This window comes from Cibotium barometz, chromosome 22 (genome assembly GCF_041138505.1).
Source record: "Cibotium barometz isolate CiBa-2024 chromosome 22, ASM4113850v1, whole genome shotgun sequence".
Taxonomy (NCBI): domain Eukaryota; kingdom Viridiplantae; phylum Streptophyta; class Polypodiopsida; order Cyatheales; family Cibotiaceae; genus Cibotium; species Cibotium barometz.
Window position 1 is genome coordinate 57,501,998 of NC_141067.1, and position 23,994 is coordinate 57,525,991.

The following is a 23,994-nucleotide window of genomic DNA, read 5'->3' on the forward strand; positions in this document are numbered from 1 at the left end:
TTTCGTCCATTCAAGTATTTTTTTATCTAAGCCAAGATTCATTACTAGTATATCAAGTTCTTGCTATCAACTAGGACACAAGTTCTTGCTCTATCAAGTTCTTGCTATTAACTAGGACGCAAGATGTCTCTCTTTCTTCAAGTTTTGATTTCAAGTTTAAGATTAAGCTTAAGATCAAGATCCCCTTTAGATTTCATTGTTTATAAGTAAGATTCACAAATTCAAGAATTATAAACCTATTCAAAGATTATAATTTTTGAATTTAGTTAGACAATTACAAGATTAAGATCAAGAACAAATCCCCAAAATTCATCAAGTTATTGATAGTAATGTAAGTGATTATTTTTCAATCTTAAGTTGATAAGAATTTTCATTTCGACCTAATTCATTTTTGGAATAAGACTTGTAGTCTAATTTTGAGGATAGAGAAAAGTTATGTCAGAATGAAAATTTCAGAGGGAATCAGCTACTCCGTCTCAAACTTCTGTTCTTAAGGTAGTGTCGTGTGGAATTAATCTATGGTATGGGACATTAGATTGGTTTCACATGGCTACACCAGACGTATCTATGTCTTCTATCTTTCACCAGCGAGTGTTTGTATGTGAAAGGTACCTCTGTGGAATGGGACACTTAGATCCATTTCACATGCGTTCACTTGTTTGGTTTTATTTTCAGAAATTGTTTGATGTGATGATCTTGTCCTCCACTTGTGCCATGAAGCCATCCACTCATTGATTGCGCAACTGAGGACAGTTGCTTCCCAACAGGGGGGACTGTTATGATCCATGTTATTTGACGAATGATAGTCATGGTCATTTAATATTTGATTTATATATTTTTTAATGATGCCTATTTCTCATGAACACGTTAGGATTGATTGATGCAATGTCAATTGATTGTTACTACTGACGTGGTTTATGTTTATGAGTTTAGGTGATGAGGTGTGCAAGGGTACCGATATAGGAGTTGCACAGTGCGAGGGTACCGATTTAGGTGTCGCACGGATGGTGGATTGAGTCGTGGCATGTGAACAGATCTCATTATTAAATTCATAATATTTTGTGTATTATGGCGTTTGATATTATTTTGACATCAGTGTGATGTGTGTGTGCGCACGCGTCAATTTATTGTACAGTGTGCGTACGAGCACTAGTTGATTTATTTTGTAATGTGCATATGTGCACAAGTTAGATTATTGTATTAGAAAATTGTGCAAACCTTAGAAGGCTTGAGGACAAAGGCTAATTAAATGGCAAAGTCCAAATATGGATGTGTACTTTATTTTTGGCTCAAAGCCTACTTTTGGAATATATCACAAATACCCACGCGAGAAGAAGCCACTCACGTTGGGGGGGAGGAGATTGCACCCAGCCTTGTGTTGATGGTGATGTTTTTCTTTCTCTTGCCTTATGTTTTGTTATATGCTTTAATTTTTAATTTAATTCAAGTAGTTGTTTTAATATTTGATATATTTTATGAGTTTTTGATTATTCTCTTCAAGAAGATTAAAGGGTCCCGTGACATTTACCTTTACCATGGTGGTCAATTTCTAAGGTCTTTATATGCTTATCAAGGTATCTTGATAATCCTACTCTTGAATTTGAATCTAGAATCTTAAATTTACACAACTAGACTAGTAACCTTTTAACTAGTCAACTCGTTAATTTTTGGTCTTAGGATAATTTACACTCTAAGGTTCAAAACTTGAAAATTTAATATATTGGTAAGTCCTCTAAATCAAGGTCTAATCAAGTTAAGGTCTAGTTTTAATCATAGGCTATTCAAGGGTCTCATGGAAAAATATTATGCCTAAATTTATGTTTATACAAGGTGAGGTTTCTTTTATGATTAAGGGTCATTAATTAATGACTTTTTCTGTGGGGTGTGTGTGTGTGTGTGTGTGTACATTATTTTCTCTATTGTCGTTAGCGTGTGAGCATAACATAAAGGAATATCAATTAATGGGTGTGTGCGTTCACACCGGCTCCATAGGTCTAGTGGTGGTCTAGTGGTGGTCAAGCGGGAGGGTGACTAGACCATGGTGTGATGGGGAACTTTCCATCTCGCGCTATCCAGATGTGATCCCATAAAAGTGAAGCTTGATAAGGATGATAAAAATAATATTTCTTACATTCTTCATAAAATGTAGGTGCTCTATTTTGATTGCTGGCCAAGTGTTGGAATGCAATGCCCAGGGCCAATAGTTCTTAAGAATGAACTACATTCTGTGCCATTGCTATGTGATGCAGTGCATATTTTAATAAGAGATAATTTGGTCAAGATAACATTCTCGTATATATAAGGTTTTTAAATTTGATAAAAAGTATATATCCACAAAATGGATAGACATAATCTATATCTCCTCATCCTCTGGTAAGAGAATAAGCCTTCTGTGCTTGTTGGGTCGGGACTTCTCGTCAGCTCTCTCTCGTGATGAACGCTTAGCTTTCTCATGAGCTCACCTAAGATGTGATATGGTGAATGATGTGATCTAAAATCTTGTGAGGTACTACTCCCGGGAAAGGGTGCAGAGAATTAAAGAGAATGTGGGGGAGAGGGAGAGCTTCAAACCCTAGCAAACAAACACACACACAAAAGAGAAAGCAAGACACATGAGAGAGATGGATAGCTGATTCCAATGGATGGATTTGTGAGAGATGTTAAGAAATTATAGCTTATACATAGTGATGTATGTGGTCCTATGAGGATCTTCTATCTTCTTCTTATCTACTCAACCAACATAACATAAAGATAAGAGTACACACTATATGGGTTAGTACTGAACTACTACAACATACAAGGGTCGGTCCATAATGTGAACCCGACTAAATGAGCTGATGCTATAACTATGCCAGTCTCTAGTAATCCAAAATGGCTGTCATCCCACTAGCCGCATATCACCCATAATCTCACCAACCATGCTAGTGGTGTAGATATGGAAGCTATCACCCAAGCGGGTCATCAATGTCCGTCGTAGCACTAGTTGAGCTCTATATCTCAACACTCCCCCTCGAGCTCAACTCCACACACTGCACTCCAAGTAAGCTCCTAAACCTATGGAGCTTCTCTGTGCCCAATGCCTTTGTGAAGATGTCAGCCACCTGATCCTCTGTGCTGACATATATTGGATCTACATCTCTTGTTAGAACCTTCTCTCTCACAAAGTGATAATTCACCTTAATGTGCTTCGTTCTAGCATGATATACTTGGTTACTGGCCAACTGTATGCTGCTCATGTTGTCACAATATATGACAGCTGCCCTATCCATGGGCTCTCCCATGTCACCACCAAGTAGCTTTTGAAACCAAGCTACCTCACACGCTGCCATAGCAGCACCCCTGTAATCTACCTCTCTGTACTCGACAAGGCAATTGTTGGTTGCTTCTTACTACTCCAACTCACAGTAGCACTCCCAAATGAGAACATAAAATCACTAGTAGATCTCCTGTCTGCAATACTACTAGCCCAATCAGCATCTCTGTACCCATGCAAGTGTATCTCTGTACTAGCCTATAGAAAAGTCCATAATCAACTATGGACTTTATGTACCTGCTGAGGATCTGTCTAGCCGCATCCAAGTGTGGCTTCCTAGGGGCCTGCATAAACTAACTAAGTCCAACAACATAGCTCAAGTCTGGCCTTGTAATGGCCATGTAGATCAAACTACCCACTATGCGTCTATATGTAGTGGGGTCCTCCAAAAGCTCACCTATATCTGCGGTGGAAAGCGTTGTGTTCTGCTCCAATGGCACTGAAATAGGCTTATAGCCTATCATACCATACTTGGACAACATGTCTAAGTCATACTGCCTCGCAATAGCAAAAATGCCATGAGGTGATCTCACCACCTCTATGTTGAAGAAATACAAGTCCATCTCAAACTTCTACTTCAAAAGCATCCTGACATCATGTATGTCTGTATATCACCAGTGATAATCAAGTCATCCACAAAGATGACTAATAGCATGATTCCTCTATTTGTCTTTTTCACATATAGTGAAAAATTTGCATTGGATATTTGAAATCCAATGGTAACAAGATACTCCCCGATCTTGTTTGACCATGCTCTGGTGGGTGCCTGCTTCAAGCCATACAAGGCTTTCTGTAACCTGCGCACAAAATCTAGATGTGAATCACTCTCATAACCTGGTGGCTGCATCATGTACACTTCTTCTTGCAAATCACCATGCAAGAAAGAATTCTTTACATCCATTTGATGTAAAGACCAACCCTTTGCTGTGGGCAGCCATACCAATAACAGCTCTCATGGTTGCCATTCTTGCAACCAAGCTAAATGTCTCCTCATAGTCTATGCCATAAGTCTGCACATAGCCCTTGGCAACCAATCTTGCCTTGTACTTTCTCACTTAACCATTAGCATTGTGCTTGACTTTATACACCCACTTACATCCAATTACCTTCTTTTCCTTAGGCAAAGGCACTAACTATAATGTTGCATTTGCATGCAATGATGCCATCTCCTCATCCATGGCATCTTCCCATTTCTTATTTCCAATTTCCTGCCCAAAGCAAGTGGGCTCAACCTCTTGTAATGTAAGCATAATGATGGGTTGTATATCCATCATATCGCAATCTGTCAACAACAAGGTATCTAACCCTTGTAGACCTATGTACACCTGGATCACTGCCAGGTGTCCTCAAAACAGCCCTGGTTCTCATTCACCAAGAGTAACCATAGACAGAATGCCAAGCTCCTCATCAAGGCTGTGATCAGAGCCACTAGAGTCACCATCCACATATGAGTGACCTGCTGAAAGATCAGGCACAAAAGGTTGATCTACCTTTTCCTTCCCTTTTTGTGATACATGTTTACCTTCATCATTTCTCAACCTGCCTGACCATGGGCTAACATTGGATCCACTACTTGAGGATTCCTCAGGTCCACTTAGCACCTGTGATTGTTGCCCTACATGTGGTGCAACATCAGCACTTCTTACATTTGCATCTTCTATTGCCTTCACTACTACTGGTGCATACCAGCTACTCATCTCATCGAAGACAACATCTCTGCTTACTCACATCTCTCGAGTGGTAGGGTTATAACATCTATAACCATTTTTCTCCATAGCATAACCAATGAAGATGCATTTCTCTGCCTTTAGATCCAACTTTGTTCTCACTTCATCAGGAACATGTACATATACAATACACCCAAACACTTCAAGTGAGACACATCCGGTCTTATGCCTGTAAACTTCTGTTCAGGAGTCATACCATGAAGAGCTGCAATGGGTGTCCTGTTCATAATGATAGCAATTGCTACTAGTTTTTCCCAAAAGTAATGTGGCATATAATTTTCAGCCATCAAGGCACGTGCCACATCTGCAATGTGCTTGTTTTTCCTTTCTATAACACCATTCTGTTGCGAAGTGTACCTACACGTAAACTGCCTCTCTTGATTCCCTGCTTTCTTAGGAAATCAGTGAACTCATTGGAGAAATATTCTCCCCCACCATCTAATCCTAGGCATTTTATTTGCATGTCTTTTTCCTTCTCGACCAAGGCTTTAAATCTCTAAAAGTGAGCAAACACCTCAATTTTCTGCTTCATGAAATAAACCCACACTTTCCTAGTGTGGTCATCAATGAATGTAACATAGTACCTGCAACCTGCAATTGTTGGAGTCTTGGTCGGCGGTCCCCATACATCTGAATGTATGACATCCATTGGCCTTGCACTGACATGATTTTCATGTGGGAAAGCATGTTTGGCCTGCTTCACATACCTTATGCATACCGTCAACCTTAAACTTTGGCAAACTTACAATAATATTTTGGGCTTGCATAGGCTTCAGTTCACTGTACATTCACATGACCAATGCGCTTGTGCCATATGTCAATATCTGCAATGACACATGTTCCATGCGCAAACATGGCTGCCTTTATCTCAGGCATGTTCACATCCAAAGTAAACATCTTGCCATTTTTGTTACCCTTTGGATGTGAACATGCCTTTATCTCAGGCATGTTCACATCCAAAGTAAACATCTTGCCATTTTTGTTACCCTTTGTAACCAAATGACACTTATTTTTGAAGTCTTCCACAAAACATCCTTGAGGATTAAACCTTACTTGTAGACCTTGCTCAACCATTTGCCCAACAGAAACTAGGTTATTTGTAATATTTGGAACATGAAGTACATCAGCCAAGTACTTCATTTTTCCATCCTGTGCATAGATGATGGCACTTTACCAACAATGGGATGCACAATATCATCACCTGTTTCTACATATCTCTAAACCACTCAGCCATGACTGGTTATGTGGTTAGAGGTGCTAGAATCCACATACCATATATCTTGAGATCCTGACACATCCCTTGTTATGGAACTAAGCATGTGCTGCATCACAAACAGCTACTCACTTCTATCATCACCTCCATGTTTGCTAGATGATCCATAGTTGCCTTGCTGCAACTTCCCACTTTTAATGTCATTCTGCTTTTTGTAGCAGTCCTTTGCCATGCGTCCTGGTTTGCCACAATAATAGCACTCTATGCTATTTGAATTTTGATTTCTTTGCTAAACCACCTCGGCCTCATTGGCTCCCCCTACCTCTAGATTGGCCTCTTCCACCGTTGTGAATCATTGGAGTGTTGTTGTCCAGAATTGCGATTTCCTTATCGGCCACCACCTTGGCCTCGACCACGACCTCTACCTCTTCCTCTACCTAAATTAGAGTAGAAGGCATGTTCCGATGTGTTCTTGCTTTGTGAAGAAGAATCCTCACCTAAAGCCTTTTCTTCTATGATTAACATAGATATCAAGTCCTAAAAGTTGGGAATATTCTCCCTAACTGCAATAGAGGTCTTGAATGGCTTGTACTCTTTGCCAAGCCCATTCAGGCGGCGCAGACACTCACCAAATCATTATCCTCCATGGATACATTGATAGACCCAAGGGATTCAACAATGCCCTTGATCTTTAAGGCATATTCATTGATGGACATGCTTTTCTTTTCCACAGTACGCAACTCTTACTTTAACTTCAACTTCCTTGCCTTTGTGTTAGTCTAGAACATCTGAATCAGATTCTGCCATGCAATTACTGGAGTGTTTGCATCCTGCATGTGTCTTATCATAGTGTATGGTGACACTAATTGAAAGCCAGTACATGACTTTTCTTGCACCCTAATTCCAATCCTTGAATACCTTTATATCTGCAGGAGTGGCATTCTCTTGAGATAACTCTGGAGGCTCCTCATTGTCTCCTTTTACATAATCTCAAAATCCTTTACCCATTAGGAAATTGGTCATTCTGAACTTCAAGGCATGGAAGTTATTCTTATACAGCTTCTCACTAACAATCTGATTAATTCCGTCAGACATGTTTTCCTGCAACAAAAATCAAATAACCTACAAACAGATAACTTTTGTATGCAACCTGTAATACATTAGTATCTCCTGTAACTGCTGCAACATCGATACTTCAGCATAGCCTGTGTGTCACCAAATGTGACCATAGTACATGTATATACACCCAATATCAACAATACATGTGCAAACCTTGTCTGCATTTTTAAAATGCATTGCTGCACTGTGATAACCAGATTTCGAGCAGAAATAGTTCTCTACCAGAACTTCCAAAAAATTACTGAAAATACCATGCAATGACGAAACAGAGCCCGTAACGTGCCCGAAACGCGAATCTGGCAAAAAAAACTTTGTTCAATAGAACAACATACTTGCCTTGTAGCTTCGCTTCCACGAAGATCGCTCTTGAATCGGAGATGTGTGGCTCCCAGAGCTACTAAGGGGGTGTTGTACCTAAACCAAGAAGGGGAAAGAGATGATGGTGCTCTTACCCATATGGTACCGCTTCTTTCCTTGCTTGTTCTTGCCTCTTACTTGCCTCCTTAGCTCTCACACGAATTAGGCTCTGATACCATAAAGAGAATGTGGGGGAGAGGGATAACTTCAAACCCTAGCAAGCAAACACACACACACAAGAGAGAGAGCAAGACACACAAGAGAGATGGATAGCTAAATTTTCTTCTATCTTCTTCTTCTCTACTCAACCAACATAACATAAAGATAAGTGTACACACTATATGGGTTAGTACTTAACTACTATAACATACAAGGGTCCGTCCATAATGTGAACCCGACTAAATGAGCTGGTGCTATAACTATGCCAGTCTCTAGTAATCCAAAATGGATGTCACATAGCCTGTCATCCCACTAGTCGCATATCACCCATAGTCTCACCAACCATGCCAGTGGTGTAGATGTGGAAGCTATCACCCAGGCGGGTCATCAATGTCCGCCGTAGCAGTAGTTGAGCTCAATATCTCAACAAGAGTAGGGTTCACTATCTCAGGTGAAGTAATGAGATGTTGAGGAATAAAATAATTGAGTGCCCTATACATCTTTCTAAGTGATCTCTGGTGGTTAGCATAATGAGGATATTGGCGAAGTCACACTACTATATTCAGACGGAACAATATCATGGTGGCTAGACAGATGTTTTCACAAAACATCTCACCACATCACATTCAAAGATCGGAAAGGTATGGTCTGTGCTCCACCTCTATGTCTCTACTCCTCATAAGTGGGGAAGTACAGTCGAACAAAGTGTTCCTCTGAGTGTAACCTCGCAAGTTTGCAATCGTGTCAAGGAGAGATGGTCAAAGGCAAATTCTATCATATCATTCTCCTATGATAATCTTGGAATCCCTGAGAGATGGGGGTGAGTCATCAAATGTTGCTATTGCTGGGCCATCTGAAAAACAACCCCAATCAATATTGCAAGTATTACTTTCAAAAATCTATGATCGTGCTCATTGCATCTGGAATATGGTTTTTACCCTCTATGGATATGTATGAGCATGGAATTAACTAGTGGGTAATAGCATGTAGGAATAATTTGTAAATGATACTGGTAGCCATTATCATTTACAATTTACCCTTACATGCTATTACCCATTGGTTAATGAATTTCTCCAAGTACATGTCCATTTCCTAAGCCTTTTTGTGCATTTACTTTGCACTTTTGGTATTTGAAAGCTTCCTTCTCCTTCCTAGAAACATTCATGCAATTCTTCTCTATCTAACATGAAACCTATTGGGTCGGTAGCTCAGCTTACTTCATCGAGAGAGAGAGAGAGAGAGAGAGAGAGAGAGAGAGAGAGAGAGAGAGAGAGAGAGCTGAACAAGTATATAAGCTAATCCATGATGGAGGAGGTGCTCACGTGTGTGTGTGTGTGAGAGAGAGAGAGAGAGAGAGAGAGACAGAGAGAGTAGTATAGAATAGGTACATGATAAACTGATCGATGGATTATATAATTAAAGTACAAAGGATAGGCTTCTTTATATAAGCCTATGGTCACTGCAACACTTTTGAACTTATTTAATGTAGGAGGTGTAGGGTGTGTTCACACACCTACACTCTCACTCACACACACTAAGGTGTGTTCACACACATAGGAGGATAATATCTAACAAAACTCCCCAACACCTAAAATCCAGAATCTTTACAAGTAAGTCCACTTTGATAAATTCAATCACTTGGATCGTTTTTCATAGCAACCATGGTCTAGTACAATCGGAGCCACCTCTTTCCACACAAATTGCATTTGGAGCACACCCATGTTCATCGCGATGGGTTAAGGACAAGGTTAACCATCTTTCGAGTGGTTTAATCCTTTTTTAACTTAGACCAGCTCCAAGTGTACAACCTTTCCCCGATCACACCATGGGTCTAACTGCCCTCCCGACCAAAAGCCTCTATCCCCCAAAATGCAGGAAATTACTGGAGAAACTATGAAATTCCACATACTATCGCTTCAAGAGCCATGGTCTTATTTTTGGTCTTATTGGTCTTATTTTTATTAGCAACTTAAACTATATGGTCACATCCTTATGGTTTAGACCATAGTCTTAGAACTTAAATAAACCATGTATTCTTGGGGTTTAATATGGGGAAGAGGGGGCTACTTGGAATATTATACCAACAAGGCATTTAAAGCCAACTCAAGCTTATATACTAAGTGTTGGAACTAGGTTGGATGGAGAGACACCATGATCATACTCATGATAATTGCATAAGACAAGCTAGATGAGATGGAGATTAATGCTAATCACATCATTAACTAAATGGGCAGCATAATGACACAAGAGATGGGATAATGGAGGTTGTGTACCCTTGCATTAGATGAGACTCTCTTATATAGCATGGAGTACAAGTGATTGACCCCTAAGAAAAACCCTAATATTATCTTGAAGGGAGGACTCAAAATCCTAGATTGGAGTGCAAGAGAGATCCTCTCCCAGTTTCTCTAGGCACCTAGCATATGCTCAAAAGATCCTACTACATAATATGAACCATACTCTACCAAGTTTAGCTAAGGCTAAAGTTACCTTTGGACCATATGCCCTTATCCACAATGCCTTATGTATATTTTGGTGTATTGTTTTCAACACCCTCCCTCAACAAAATACCTTTGGCTACTAAGATGACAATGTTAGCTCTAGTTACTGTTTACAACTCTGGTTATGATGACCATCCAAGTGCCCATAGGTATTACTCATGGTGGTTTACAATGCCAGGAGTTAATGATAATAGATGTTAGGACTCTAGCTATGTTTACATTTCACTTAGGATTTTCACTTAGGATAGAGGGGTGACTATAGGTAGGCATTCCCGTAGAAGGTCTAAAAAACCCAATCATGCTCGATGCAGTTAGCCTTTACTGATGCTCCTTCTTCTTTGTCATCCTTTTTGTCTTCACTTGAGCTGTTAGCTATTCGTACAAGTAGAGCTTTCTAAGCCGTGTTTCTAAAGAAACAGTCTTTTTCTTCATGCCTTATTTCTAAAGACTGTTTCTAAAGAAACAGTCTTTTTCTTCATGCCTTAGTTTTCCTCATTTTAAAGTTCTTTTATTAAGCTCCAAAGAGAGTGTCTAAGGGGTTCCAAGCCTCATTGGATGAGTCCTTTCCATCTATGTGTTGGATATAAGTATCACTTAGTCCCAAGGCTATGATGGCCAAAGCCTTCTCATCCTTGCCAATCCATAAAGTTTTCTCATTCCTAGTGTTTGGCATTTTTTCTTTCCCATTTGCTACACCACATAGCCCTTTTCTCATGAGAGTAAACTTAATCTCATGTATGAAAGCTATACCCTTATCTACTTTAGTTGTACTAGCCATCATGTTGGGTAGGTCTTACCTCTTGGAACTGGAAGCCAAAGGGTAGTGTCTAAACCCTTACACTGATTTGAGATGCAAATCTAGAAACTAAAGGCCCCCATCACCATTGAGATTACATATTAGAAGACAAAAACTTTGAAAATCCCTGAATTTTTGCAAGATGATAGTACCATGACTTTTTATATGTGGGGTTTGTTGTTTTTTACTTCTTCCCTTTCTTCTTTAGCTTCAAATGTTTTACATTGGAGGATTCATATGATGAGGTCATGATTAATAGACATTAATCCTTCAATGATAGTGGTTTAGTGAGAAAGCTCACTATTTTGGGACAACCAAAATGCAGAGTATTGGAGGATGAATGATGAGATTCCATAAAACATGAGGCCAAGGGGTTAGACCACAATCATTAGCAATGTAGTAAAAAGAGGATTAGACATAAAAAATAGAGACTAATCTCTGCTTAAGTGAAGAGGCTCTTTGGAAGGTGCACAGAGCCGGCCCGCCATGTACAGTGGTTCTTTCAAAAATCTAAGACCACCACACGCACTTTGTAGCAGTTGAAAAACCCCAGGGGTATGAGGGATTAAGCAATGCTGGCTTGATCAAAGATGAATTTCTCATTTCTCCCAAAATGTAGGGCGTCGATTTTGCAACAATGTTTTGACGGTTGCGAGCTTCATTGGAGCCATTGCCTCTGACTTGGGAAGAAGCTAGAAGAGGAAATGTTAGCTTTGGTTGAGTGTGTAGAGTGGAATCTACACACTCCACTAGCAAGTGGAGTGTGTAGAGTGGAATCTACACACTCCACTAGCAAGTGGTCGTGGAGGAGATGCCCACAACAAGGTTGCCATGGCCAGATTAGTGATAACTAATCCTACTTTGGAAGAGGTGATTAGGAGTAGCTAATGAAATATTAGGATGCTAACCTAGCTCTTAATATCACATGTTGGAATTAGGGTGGATGGAGAGACACCATGATCATTGCATAAGACAAGCTAGATGAGATGGAGATTAATGCTAATCACATTATTAACTAACTAGGCAACATAAAAACATAAGAGATAGGATAATGGAGGTTGTGTACCCTTGCATTAGATGAAAGCCTCTTATATAGGCTGGAGGTTGTGTACCATTGCATTAGATGAAAGCCTCTTATATAGGCTGGAGTATATGTGATTAGGCTGTGATTAACTCCTATAAGGAAAACCATAATATTATCTTGAAGGAAGCACCCAAAATCCTATATTGGAGTACAAGAAAGCGGGTATATTGATGTTATATCTCTTGGTGGTATGGGACACCAAGGTAAGAAATGTGGTACTTCATTGTAACTCATGTATGCATCCCTTGGGCTCGGGGGTGGGTGGATGAGTTTATGCTTGGTTTATACATGTTTATGCATGATAATTATCTAGAGAGATCTTAGGGTTTTAACAGTGGTATATCAGAGCAATCTCTAGTTAATTGTTGTTATTTTTTCTTTCTTATTCCAATTTTTAGCATTTTATAAAGTAAATTTTAATATTTACTAAATAAAAATATTATTTTGTTGGTTTGTTTTGGTGATTACATGGGTGGATGATCGATATGGCAGTTGGAAGGCGTATTTCTTCTATTCAATGGATGAATCGACATTGTGGGGGGATTCTGTGAGTTCAATGCTATTTTTTAAAAAAAAAATTATTTAAAATAAGAATTTATAGAATTTTTACCAAAATACCACACATTTTATTACGGATATTCTTGGTAGAATGAATTCCCTGAATTTCTACAGTTTTTGGAAATTTTTCCTAATTATTTAGAAATTTTTAGAGCATTTTTATGGAAAAAAATATATTTTTAATGCATTTTGGCGGGTTTTTCGTGGAGATGCTATCAATTTTCTACCAAATTTCTAAGGAAATGTAGTGTGGGGTAGCCAATTGATGCTTTGAGTTCTCTCCTATGTGCGTGGGATTCTTTTCTCCTCTCAAAACTGAAATTTTCTTCTATTTTTCTCTCCCCCGCGTGTGTGAACCTCTTAAAAGGCATATTTTGATTAATGTTAATCATAATTAAGCTTTAATTATGATTAAAAAATCAATTAACCTTAATCCTCCTCTTTATTAACAGAGAAGGAGGGGGTGAAGAGAGAGAAAGTGTGAATGGAGAAAAAGGGGAGGAGAGAGGAGCTCTCCTCCTCTCTCTCTCACATTTCGCAACATGCATGGGGGGTTCGCTCTAGGCTGCTGGGCGGAAAAAAGCCACCCCCTAAAAATGATTTTATAACCTTTTAAATTAAAACTTTAATATATATATAAAAAGAGTTTTTTTTAATAAGCTTTTCAAAACTTTTTAAAAAAAAAGCTTTTAAAAAAAAGAGAAAAAGATATTTTAAATTTGTTTTTTCTCTGAAAATTTTTTCTTGGAGCCCTTTGGCTTTCCATTTTCCCAAAAAACCTATTGACCTTCTGGATTCCGAGGATCTTTTGACCTTCCGGATTCTGGAATCTTTTGACCTTTCACATTTTGATTTTTTTGGTCTTTTCATTTCCCAGAATCTCTTGGCTTTCCATATTCCAGGAAGACCATTGGGATTCTAAAATTTTTGGACCGTTCGTATTCTAATACGTTCGGGGTAAATTTTTAAAATTTTTAAAAATTCATAGAAATTAGTGGAAAATTAGATGAAGGTTATTTTAAATTTCTAGAAAATGTGGGGTTGGTGATGGGCATGTGGTGTGTCCATTCGGACACCCGTGGCCATTCAAACTCCTTTAAAAATCTATTTTTTGCCCAAAAAATTAAGAAATCCATTAAAATTATAAATTTTTATTGGATTTGAGAATTGTCGGCGGAATTGGAAATTTCATGAACGATGAGATTCTCAAGAGAAATTAGGAATATTCTAGAAATTATTTTTAGAAATCCTAGAAATTGGTATTTTTAAAATATCAATGGTATTTTGGCAAATTTATTTGCTAAAAAATTTCTGGAAAAATATAGGTTTGGAATGCCATAAGATAGGTTTGGTGGAATGTTTAAGTGTGGTCTATGCTTTATTTCCTAAGCTTAAGACAAAGTCTATCATGGGTTAGTTTCCAAGTTTTATATGGACTCATCAGGTTCTGCCACTTGTGTCTAGGGGTTTTTAATGAGTGCTACACACATGTTTCACTTTCTTACTTTTGGAGTTTTGCTTGAATAACACCACGTTCATATACTCTGGATTGATGAGTAGGCCACCAATTTTAATGCTTCTTTTGGCATGATTAATGACCATTAGATGGCATGCATTGATTTTTATGATCAACTATGGTTTTCATGGATTTGAGGTGCTTCTATGCTTCTATCCATGGTTTTATGAGGATCTTTTGGATAATATCATGTGCTTTTGAAGGTACATATTCTTGTTCCACATGAATGCTAAAAAGGTACTTGAATTCAGGGAAAGGAAACTTCGTATTTGAAGGTACATATTCTTGCTCCACATGAATGCTAAAAAGGTACTTGAATTCAGGGAAAGGAAACTTCGTAGTCGACTAATCCCTGAGGTTAAATTTATGTGGAAAGATAGGGAAATAGAGGATTCGACTTGGGAGTCGGTTGAGAATGTTCAGCGTAGATTTCCTTCTTTTCATTGCAAGAGTGCAATAGGGGTGCACGTGCACATTATGTGTAATGGCACATAAGGCCAATTTAGGTGAAAGTACCTTATAGAAAACTATTGTGAGTATGTTGGTGGAAAGACAACATGTACTGTTATTCATATTAACATATTACAGAAAAAGAATATAAATGACTAATGTTCATCACAAATAGAAATAAACAAAAGGTAGGTAATCGGCAAACCATCAGTATTTGCGTGTATTGCTTCTTATGTTCTGAACAAAGCAACACACACTTCCAGTCTACTATTTGAATAATGATTAAGGATAAATGTATAACTATTTGGCGGATAACTATATCTAAGGGTAACTACGGGTTAACATGCCTTGCGAAGAACGAAAGATGAACCCACTTGATGATGAGGATAAGTAAAAAGGAAACCAGATTTTGTAGTTTCTTGAAAGAAATATTCATGAAATCCTAATCCAATTCATGGGTTTCTAAAATCTAGATCTATAATATGAGTGGATGGATGAGCTTGCCTCCAAGAGTGAAGTTGAGACTGTAAGTAATATGAAAAAGAATGAGGATGAATATCTAGATTGGCAGCGTCTGGATGATCTTAAATCTTCTCCACAGCCTCCGACTGGTTACTTTGACAAGACAGTCAAGTAATGGCACCTCGCCTTTGTGCTCGAGTCAGACCTCTAGAAGATTGACCCTTATATGCCGATTCTTTGTATTTTCTTGGGTGCTCTGCACTTTGTCGTTGATCCGGTGTAGCTTGTTGACGATCCTCCAGAGGTTGCTGAGTGGTGGCACATCCCTATTGAAGTATATCACAATCTTCTACACTATGCTCCAGTTGGAGGGGAGGGGCAAATTGTGGGAGCGCAATGTCTCCCCACTGCTTCCATTATACATATTGTGCATCGCTCCATCTCCTTGTCGACAGCTTGCACCAAATTTCTGAGCTCACCTGTCTTGCCTTCACTTTCTTTGGCATATTCTTTATGATCATTCTAAAGTATTTGAAGTTCTTCTTCATATGCTTCTAGCTTCTTAATTGTATCTTTAAGCTCTGAAGAAGAACAACTTTTCCTTGTAGAAGCAGGAGAGAAGAAGTAGCTTTTCCTCGTAGTTTATTTATTCTGGCTAAATCATGTGCTTTTTCATCTTCCAACTGAGAATTTTCAAAGCTTCAACCTCATTTTTAAACTACTCTGCATTGTGGTGAAATGCTTGAGCTTGCTCTCCTGAATCAAAATGTACTGCATTCACAGTTGACTAAAATCTGGACCTTCAAATGGACCTTCCTACTCACCTTTGCCTTTAGGATTACTTGTAGATTAGACCTAATCTTTTTGTGTATTCTATGTGGCTGGCTACTAAATAGGACAAATAGGTCCAGATGGTCCACCTCCTCCATCGAAACTGCCTATGCTAGATTCTTCATCATTTGGTCATTGTTGAAACTCATCCGGATAGCATGCCATCTTAATAATGTTTTTAAATTCTTCAATGTATTCGACATACAGGCTGTCCCATAAGCTACCTGATTCGAGCTTCATATGCGTCCACTTCACTTGCCGACAGCTCATATATTTTTGCATCATCATCTACTTTGAGAGCATTGACTCTAGTCTGGAGCACCTACCAAGTTGCTCGATTTGCTTTTTCCTGGGCCTCGTGTTGCTGCATTACAAAAATATGATGGCTGAACACATGTTGTCTTTATAGCTCAGCATTTGAATGTTTTTGTTGTAAATCTCGAATTTGCTGCTGCATTTATATTTTTTCTTACTTTTCCTATGATAATTCCTTAGCTTGGAGCTCAATTATATTTCTAAAATCTTCCTGCTTTGCCTTAAGTGTCTAAACTCTTTGTTGAACCGTGGACATGTTTTGTAGGTCTTCTTTTGCTTGACGTAGCTCTATCGTTGTTAATTCCATTCCATGTTGAAAAGCTATTGTCTTTTCTGCACAGTGTGACGAGATGTATATGCCAGCAACTTGCATCATTTTTGGATTAATTTCTTCAATAATATCCTGAAAGAAAATTGGGCCGGAGCTCTTGTGTGTTGTAGCAACTAGATCCAGAAGGACAATTCCTTCACTAGATTCTTTTCTTTGTTGCTTCTCTTGAGCTCCTTTTGCAGTAGTAGCAATTTCTTCTTGTACCTGATTCTTTTTATTCCTCTTGTCTTTATGCATGAATCCAAAGGCACCTGTAGAGCAGCTGTATGGAAACTCTACATGCCTTGCAAAACTTCTTGATGCATAAATTGTATATATAGGCCAATCTTGGTCTTTGAATTTGGCGGAATACTCTTAAGTTATTTCTTCATCTTGCTGGTATAAAATTCTTACCCTAGCAACTCGTTTTCCTATAGATGCATATAAATATAGGCCCAAGGCTCTTGTTGACATATATGTGACTATATGGCTTAAAATTTTCATTTCAATAATGAGCCTGGAATGTAATATGTTGTGTGCCTCTTTGTGATTGTTAAGCTTGTATTCTTTTCCTTCACCCCCTTGTGGACGAACTAGAACTCCATATCTTTTTCAATTTGTTGGTGGGACGTCCACTGCCCGTTCCGAAAGCAAACCAAATATTCGAGAAACATATTCTGCTGTGAATGGTATGTTGCCCTATGTTGTTTTGATAATATTGTTTTTATGCACCTCCAACATCTTCTCCAAAACGGTTGGTGGGCCAAGGACCTGCCGATTCCATGGCAAAACGAAGCAAACTGAAAGAGACCCACCTTCTCCAGCCAAACTCGATTGCGATTCAAATTGAAATCAAGAATGGTAGCGAGTCTCTCAAACTCAACCATGGCTGTTACTAATGAAGTATGAATGCGATGATGAAAATAGTAAAAGCGAAGAAGGCAACGAAAGCAGTGAAAGTGAAAAAGGTGACCAAAGTAGTGAAATCGAGAACAATGAAATAAACTATGATAGAAGAGTGTAAACGAAAGATAAAAACTAGGTACTGAGAATGTTAAAATGCGGTAATGATATTCCAAATAGCCAAAAGATCTACACACGATTTCATGATGATGACAATAATGAAGATGCACAACATTCGAAAGAACAGGGCGGCTATATGAGTGAAAGGAAGTTAAAGAAATTTTATGGTAATAATAGCCCAATTTGGAAATGCATGATTACAACGTGGACTGGGACACGTAGATGACAGGAATAGTGCACATTGGAACAAACACCGGTTCTGGTTACCATCCAAAATAAGGCTTTAATTGAAAACCATTTCACGAGCTTCGACAGTTTCACACCATCGAGTGTCACTAATTCGAATGTGCCGGTGCCTAGTTTGGAAAATATCCGGTATGGGCTCGTCCATTGCAACTTAAGTTTACCCGAATGTGGACCCATTCTGGAATTAAACAATAAAACCAGATCATAACATCAAAAAAATCATAATTTTGTGTTTTGATCAATCCCCACAGCTTCCTCCAGTGCTGGATGACATTGGATGTCCAGATGCTCTGCAAACTGTTTCTCTTGGTGTGCTAATAATTGTTCCAGATGGTTTGCTTCAAACTCTTTGGAAGATAATTGGACAGTCAGTGCCCCTCTTAAATTGGGTACCACAAATTCCATTGGAACCATTGCTTCCAGTCCGTAGACCATGGCAAACATCGTTTTTCCTGTTGCTAACTTGTAAGTTGTCCGGAACGTCCATTATGCGGAATATAACTTTTGATCCCAATCTGGCTAGTTCTCATTGACCACTTTTTTAAAAATTCTCTCGTAAAATGTTATTGGAGGATTCGGCCTGATCATTGCTTATAGATAATGTATTGTAGATTTCTTATGAATGATCATATGCTGTTGAATTACTTTCTTAATTACTTTATTTAGAAAATGTCCACCCTGATCACTGACTAATTCAATTGGACACCCAAATCTAGTCATGAATGATCATTTCATAAAGAAATTTTGCTTACTGAACTGGCTTTATTATTATGTCTTAATGCTTTAGCTTCCACCCATTTGGTACAATAATCTGTAGCCACCAAAATAAATTTATTGCATGCTGAGATGGAGGCTTGAATGGTCCAACAAAATCCAGACCCCATTTTTGAAAAGGTTTCATTGGTAGCACTGGATTGTTTGGCATCTGATCCACTACACTAGGTTGGCCAAGTCATTGACAAACATCACACTCCCCAGCAAATTTCCATGAATCTTTTATCACTATAGGCCACCATAATTCATCTTGATATGTTTTCCTACATGTTACTTCTCTAGAAAAATGGCCGCTACTTACACCTTGATGAGCTTTCAGTAAAACAACTTGTTCCTCATGGGACTATACACATTGACGAATTATTTGATCAATGCCCATTTTATATAGTTAGCTCTCAACAATTACCAAAAAAGTTTTACCTACGGAGAGCTAAACGCTTTCGATGATCTCTCGACATGTCTTCTCTGGAAAATTTCCTTCTATCAAGAACATGAGCATTTCGTCATATCAATGAGTCACTATAATCTAGAACAAATTCGCATCTGGTAACTTATTTGATACACCTTTCGGGCATTCGCCGGTGCTAACGCGAGACACAAAATTACCCACTGCATATCGGGTGTATGGCAAACATTGAATTTAAACTCTTGCAATATCAGCATCCACTTGGATAATTTGTCTAAACCAGGTTTATTGACCAAAAACACTAGGGCCCGATGATCTACATGAAAAGTAAAATTATTACCCAAAAGATAATTTCTTCTCTGCTCTCAGGACAACATCCGACTGGCATAATAAACTATTAAGAACTATCCATCATCAGATTCTTGCATAAGCACACTTCCAAGTGCCACATCTGATACATCAACAAAAACATGGAATGGTCCGGACCAATCCGGTGGTTGAACAATTAGAGCAATTGCCAACATCCATTGTAAATATCGAAAACCTTGCTGATGGCATCTGACCATTCATATGGAACATCCTTCTTTGAAAGAAGATACTTGTAATGGATACGCAACATCTTCCAGATATTGTAATTGCTTCACCTATTGCGAAGGGCACTTCAAGATGTGAGGGTGTACCTTACTGGTTGTGCTTGCCTGTCGCTTTTACCTAGTAGATTTTTTCTTCTATTCTCTTCTCTTCTCCATAACCATAACATAAAGAGATAAGAGTACATACTATAAGGAAGAAGTACTCTCTTACTATAACATACAAAGTTCGGTCCATATGAACCCTATAACTATGTTATAACTCTAATAAACCAAAGTGGCTATCACATAACCTTTAAAATCACTTGCAGTATATTATCAATAATCTAACCAACCATGCTAGTGGTATAAGTGCACAGGTATCATCCCGATGTATCACCAACATTTGCACTATTGAGCTCAATATCTCAACAGTGTCACACTAGACATGCAAAGGTTGGTCTATAGTGTGAGCCCAACTATATAAGTTGGTTCTATAACTATACTATAACTCTAATACACCAAGTGACTATCACACAACCTATAAACCACTTACAGTATATCACCCATAATCTCGCCAACCATGCCAGTGACGTAAGTGTAGAGCTATCATCTCGTTGTGTCACCAATATCTGCACTAGTTGAGATCGATATCTTAACACACTACATGTTGAGACCCATAGGATGATAAGTGTTAAAGAATGCATAAATTGTGTACAAATAAGGCCAAATGGGACAAAAATGTGGCACCAAGTCCTTTTCGTATAAGATTTTAAAAAATAGCATATGTTACATGACCTCTCGTAATCATGGCTTATGCCCACTTTGATTTTCTTTGTGTTACTTTGTCTAAAGAAGCACGTGTGCCTATGTGAATGTAGTTGTTGGAACTCTATTGGTAATGGAAAATGCCAAAGTTTATTGTTGTAAAACTAGTTTGACCATATAAGTGTATGTTAAAGTATATTGGAATAGAATTGGTCAAAATGTATAGATAGCGACAAATTGTAAGCTAGCTTGATTCCATAATTGCATGTTTAAGTTTTGAGGTACTTTGATTCCTTAAATGGATATTTTTTAATCAATCTCTACTCTTAGCATTTATAAGCATGGAAAATTCTCACGATAAAGCTTCAAAATAGACCTTGGGATGATCTCTAAAACTTTACTAATGCAACAATAATACTACTATATTCTCTTAGCTGTTTAGGACCTATGTGTGTGTGTGTGCGCGCACCCGCACCCATGAAATAATAAGGATATTTCATGATGTGCATTATTTCCACATGTGTGTGGGTGAATGGATGAGTCAATGCACTTGTGGATGCAAGGATGTGTGTCGTGTGTGTGTGTGTGTGTGTTAAAGACCGAGAGAGAGAGAGAGAGAGAGAGAGAGAGAGAGGAATCAATTTGGATATTTTACCACTTGAATTATTGTTCCCCGCATGTGCTTGTTGGCACTTGCAATAAGAATCTTATTTTTTAAAAATTGTCGCTGAAGGCATACGGCACGTGCAATAAGTATTTTATTTTGATAAGAAAATAAATGATTGAGTGTGTATAAATGATTGTAAACCACCTTTACTTGAATAGGCCCATTACAGCCATATCTTTTGTATTACGGAATATTTTTTGCTCTCAGGCGCAAGGAGGAATATGAACGTGTGGCAGACAGAAACGCAGCATTAAGACAACTGCGTTTCAGGGGAAACGAGACCTTACCGAGTTGGTGACAAATGCAACTAGTTGATCCTCGTCCATCTTTTGCAAGCTTGTGTCAGGCTCGCCTGTCTCAGCATCGTAGAGTGTGTATGCATTCCTTCTCGTGAACGCCCATCCACTCACGATAAACAACTGAAAAGACGTACTTCCTGGCGAAAACCCTGCGTCCTTTAGACCCTTTTGAAAGCTTTCTTCTACGATTAGCCTGAGGTCTTTGCTCGCATCTCGCATTGTTTTGGACTCCCTTTCAGCTATCGATTTGAGCGATTGATCCGCTTTGGTGCGCACAAAAGCGCATGGCCTTTTGTAATGCATCGCTTTGCTTGCGATGACGTAATCCACTTTCATAAAACGATCAGATGAGAGCACCAGGATGCAGTCAAAAGCATAAAGCATGTTGTCTTCGAAGTAACTGGATTCGGGCTGCCGCAAAGTTCCAGCCCCAGGGAGGTCCCATAACATAATGTGAGGGTGTGCAGGGTCGGCGTAGCTCGTGATTTGCGTTGTTGTCTCAGTCTCCCCGACGCGTGCAGCATCTGGTCGAAAATGCATGCAATGGAGCTTATAGCAGCTTGTATTGAGCTTGTACAAATTCAGGAAACAATAGCATTTCTGAATTAAGCTAAATTTCTGAATTATTACAATAGCTATATACCATATTGCCCAATTTATTATCACGAACCTGGATGATTGTCTTTCAGCAGTCGATATGCATTGATCAAAGTAGACTTCCCAACTCCACTTCTTCCAACAACTGCAAAGTTGAAGTGGTTGTTCACGTCCATGCCCAACTTCTTCCTTGCGTCTGCTGTAAGCTCCTCCACCGATTTTCGTGGCAAAATCATGGTGGCTGGCGTAAGGTCCACAGCTTTGACAGGCAAAATCTCGGTGGGCGCTGGCGTAAGGTTAGGCCTTTTGCGGGAGAAAAAGCCACCCATGGTGAGCAATTTGCAGTGGCGCCTGGAGAGAAAGAGAGGGTCTCGGGTGACTAATCTCATGCTCCAGACTCACTTTCTTATAGGTCACCCGTGATTTTATCGTTCGTTGCCACTTGCTGCAAAAGGTCCACCCAAAAAAAATAGAAAAAAGGAAAAAAAGAGAGAGAATATAGAATAACACTAAGCAAAAAAACAGAGAGAATATAGAATAACACTATGCATTCTCTTTATTCCTTTGCTCTTTCTTCGTCACCACACATTAACATGAGAGAGTCACCATACAACAATAATTAAGTCACAAGCTACATCCATCACATAGCTTAGAAACAAAGCTAGACTTATCAACAACTTCTCTAGTGTGCCTTGACAAACTCCTTTATACCTTTGTCCTCTAGGTACATTCTTTCACTTTCTACTCTTGTAAAAGTAGTTTTGTTTGGATAAACTAGATTTTTTTAGAGCATTTCTTTTCTTCACTACTAGAGCTTGAGGGCATACCGACGTTAAAATACCGACGCAAATGTCGAACGTCGGTATGCCCGTCGTAATCTTGGAGGAGAGAAGTCGGGCGGGGTAATTTGAAATTTTCGTATACCGACCCGTATACCGAAGCACATACCGAAGCATATACCGTTGCTGATATCGACGCATATTCTGAAGTATATATCGGCGCTGATACCGACGCACATACCGACGCTCGTAAGTTTTTTACAGCCGAGAGCGTATTTTCTCTGTTTTCCGCGGCGTTGCAGAGAAGGTATGCGTCGTCTCTTTTCTCCTCTTCTCCTCTTTTCTCCTCTCTCCTCTTTTCTCCTTCTTTCCTCTTTTCTCCTCTTCTCCTTCTCCACTTTTACTAATATGCTCTTGCTTTAATTTAGGACATAGGATGTTTAGGGTTTTGTGTTTTTTTGGCTCTCTATGCATGTTGAGAGCTCTCTATGTATGCATAGATCTCCTAATGCATGCATAGAGATTTTAGGGTTTTGTATTACTTTGTATTAGTGCTTATTCTTGTGTTTAATTTACTAATTATTTTGTTTAATATTTTGTTTTGCAGCTCTTTCACCAATCTTTCACCAATCCTCTCCTTCAGCTTCGCAAAAAAGAGGTAGACCCTCTTTCGATTTTCCTTGTTTATGCTTTTTTCTACGTATTATTGCATCCCTGTTTTATGGTTTAGGGTTAGTTTAGGGTTCTTGTAAGCTTATACATAGGATTAATTCAAGATCTATGCATAAAACCTATCATAAGCTTGCAATCTCTATGCATAGCCTTCTTGCAAGTTTTATGCATAAGCTCTATTCATAGAGCTTGCGAGCTTGTGAAATCTCTATGCATAAGCTCTATGCATAGGCTTTATGCATAGAGTTTGCAAGCTTATAAAATCTCTATGCATAGGTTTCTTGAAAGCTTGCATGGACATTGTACATAGAGCTTGCATAGCCTTCTTGTTGAAAGCTCTATGCATAGCCTTCTTGTAAAAGCTTAATGCATATGCTCTATGTATAGGCTTTATACATAGAGGTTGTAAGATTATGCAAGCTCTATACATAGGGCTTGTAAGCTTATGCAAGCTCTATACATAGAGTTTATGCATAGAGCTAT

General features: G+C 38.8%; 1 protein-coding gene across 1 annotated transcript; it reads right to left on the reverse strand.

Annotated features, from left to right (window-relative positions):
* Positions 1-21,294: 21,294 nt before the first annotated feature.
* Positions 21,295-22,457, reverse strand: LOC147626753 (uncharacterized). The gene is made up of 2 exons (XM_086816775.1): positions 22,134-22,457; positions 21,295-21,987 (listed from the first exon to the last, which is right to left on the reverse strand). The coding sequence occupies exons 1-2, from the start codon at positions 22,447-22,449 to the stop codon at positions 21,431-21,433; spliced, it is 873 nt and encodes a 290-aa protein (XP_086672901.1). The 5' UTR covers positions 22,450-22,457; the 3' UTR covers positions 21,295-21,430.
* Positions 22,458-23,994: the final 1,537 nt, after the last annotated feature.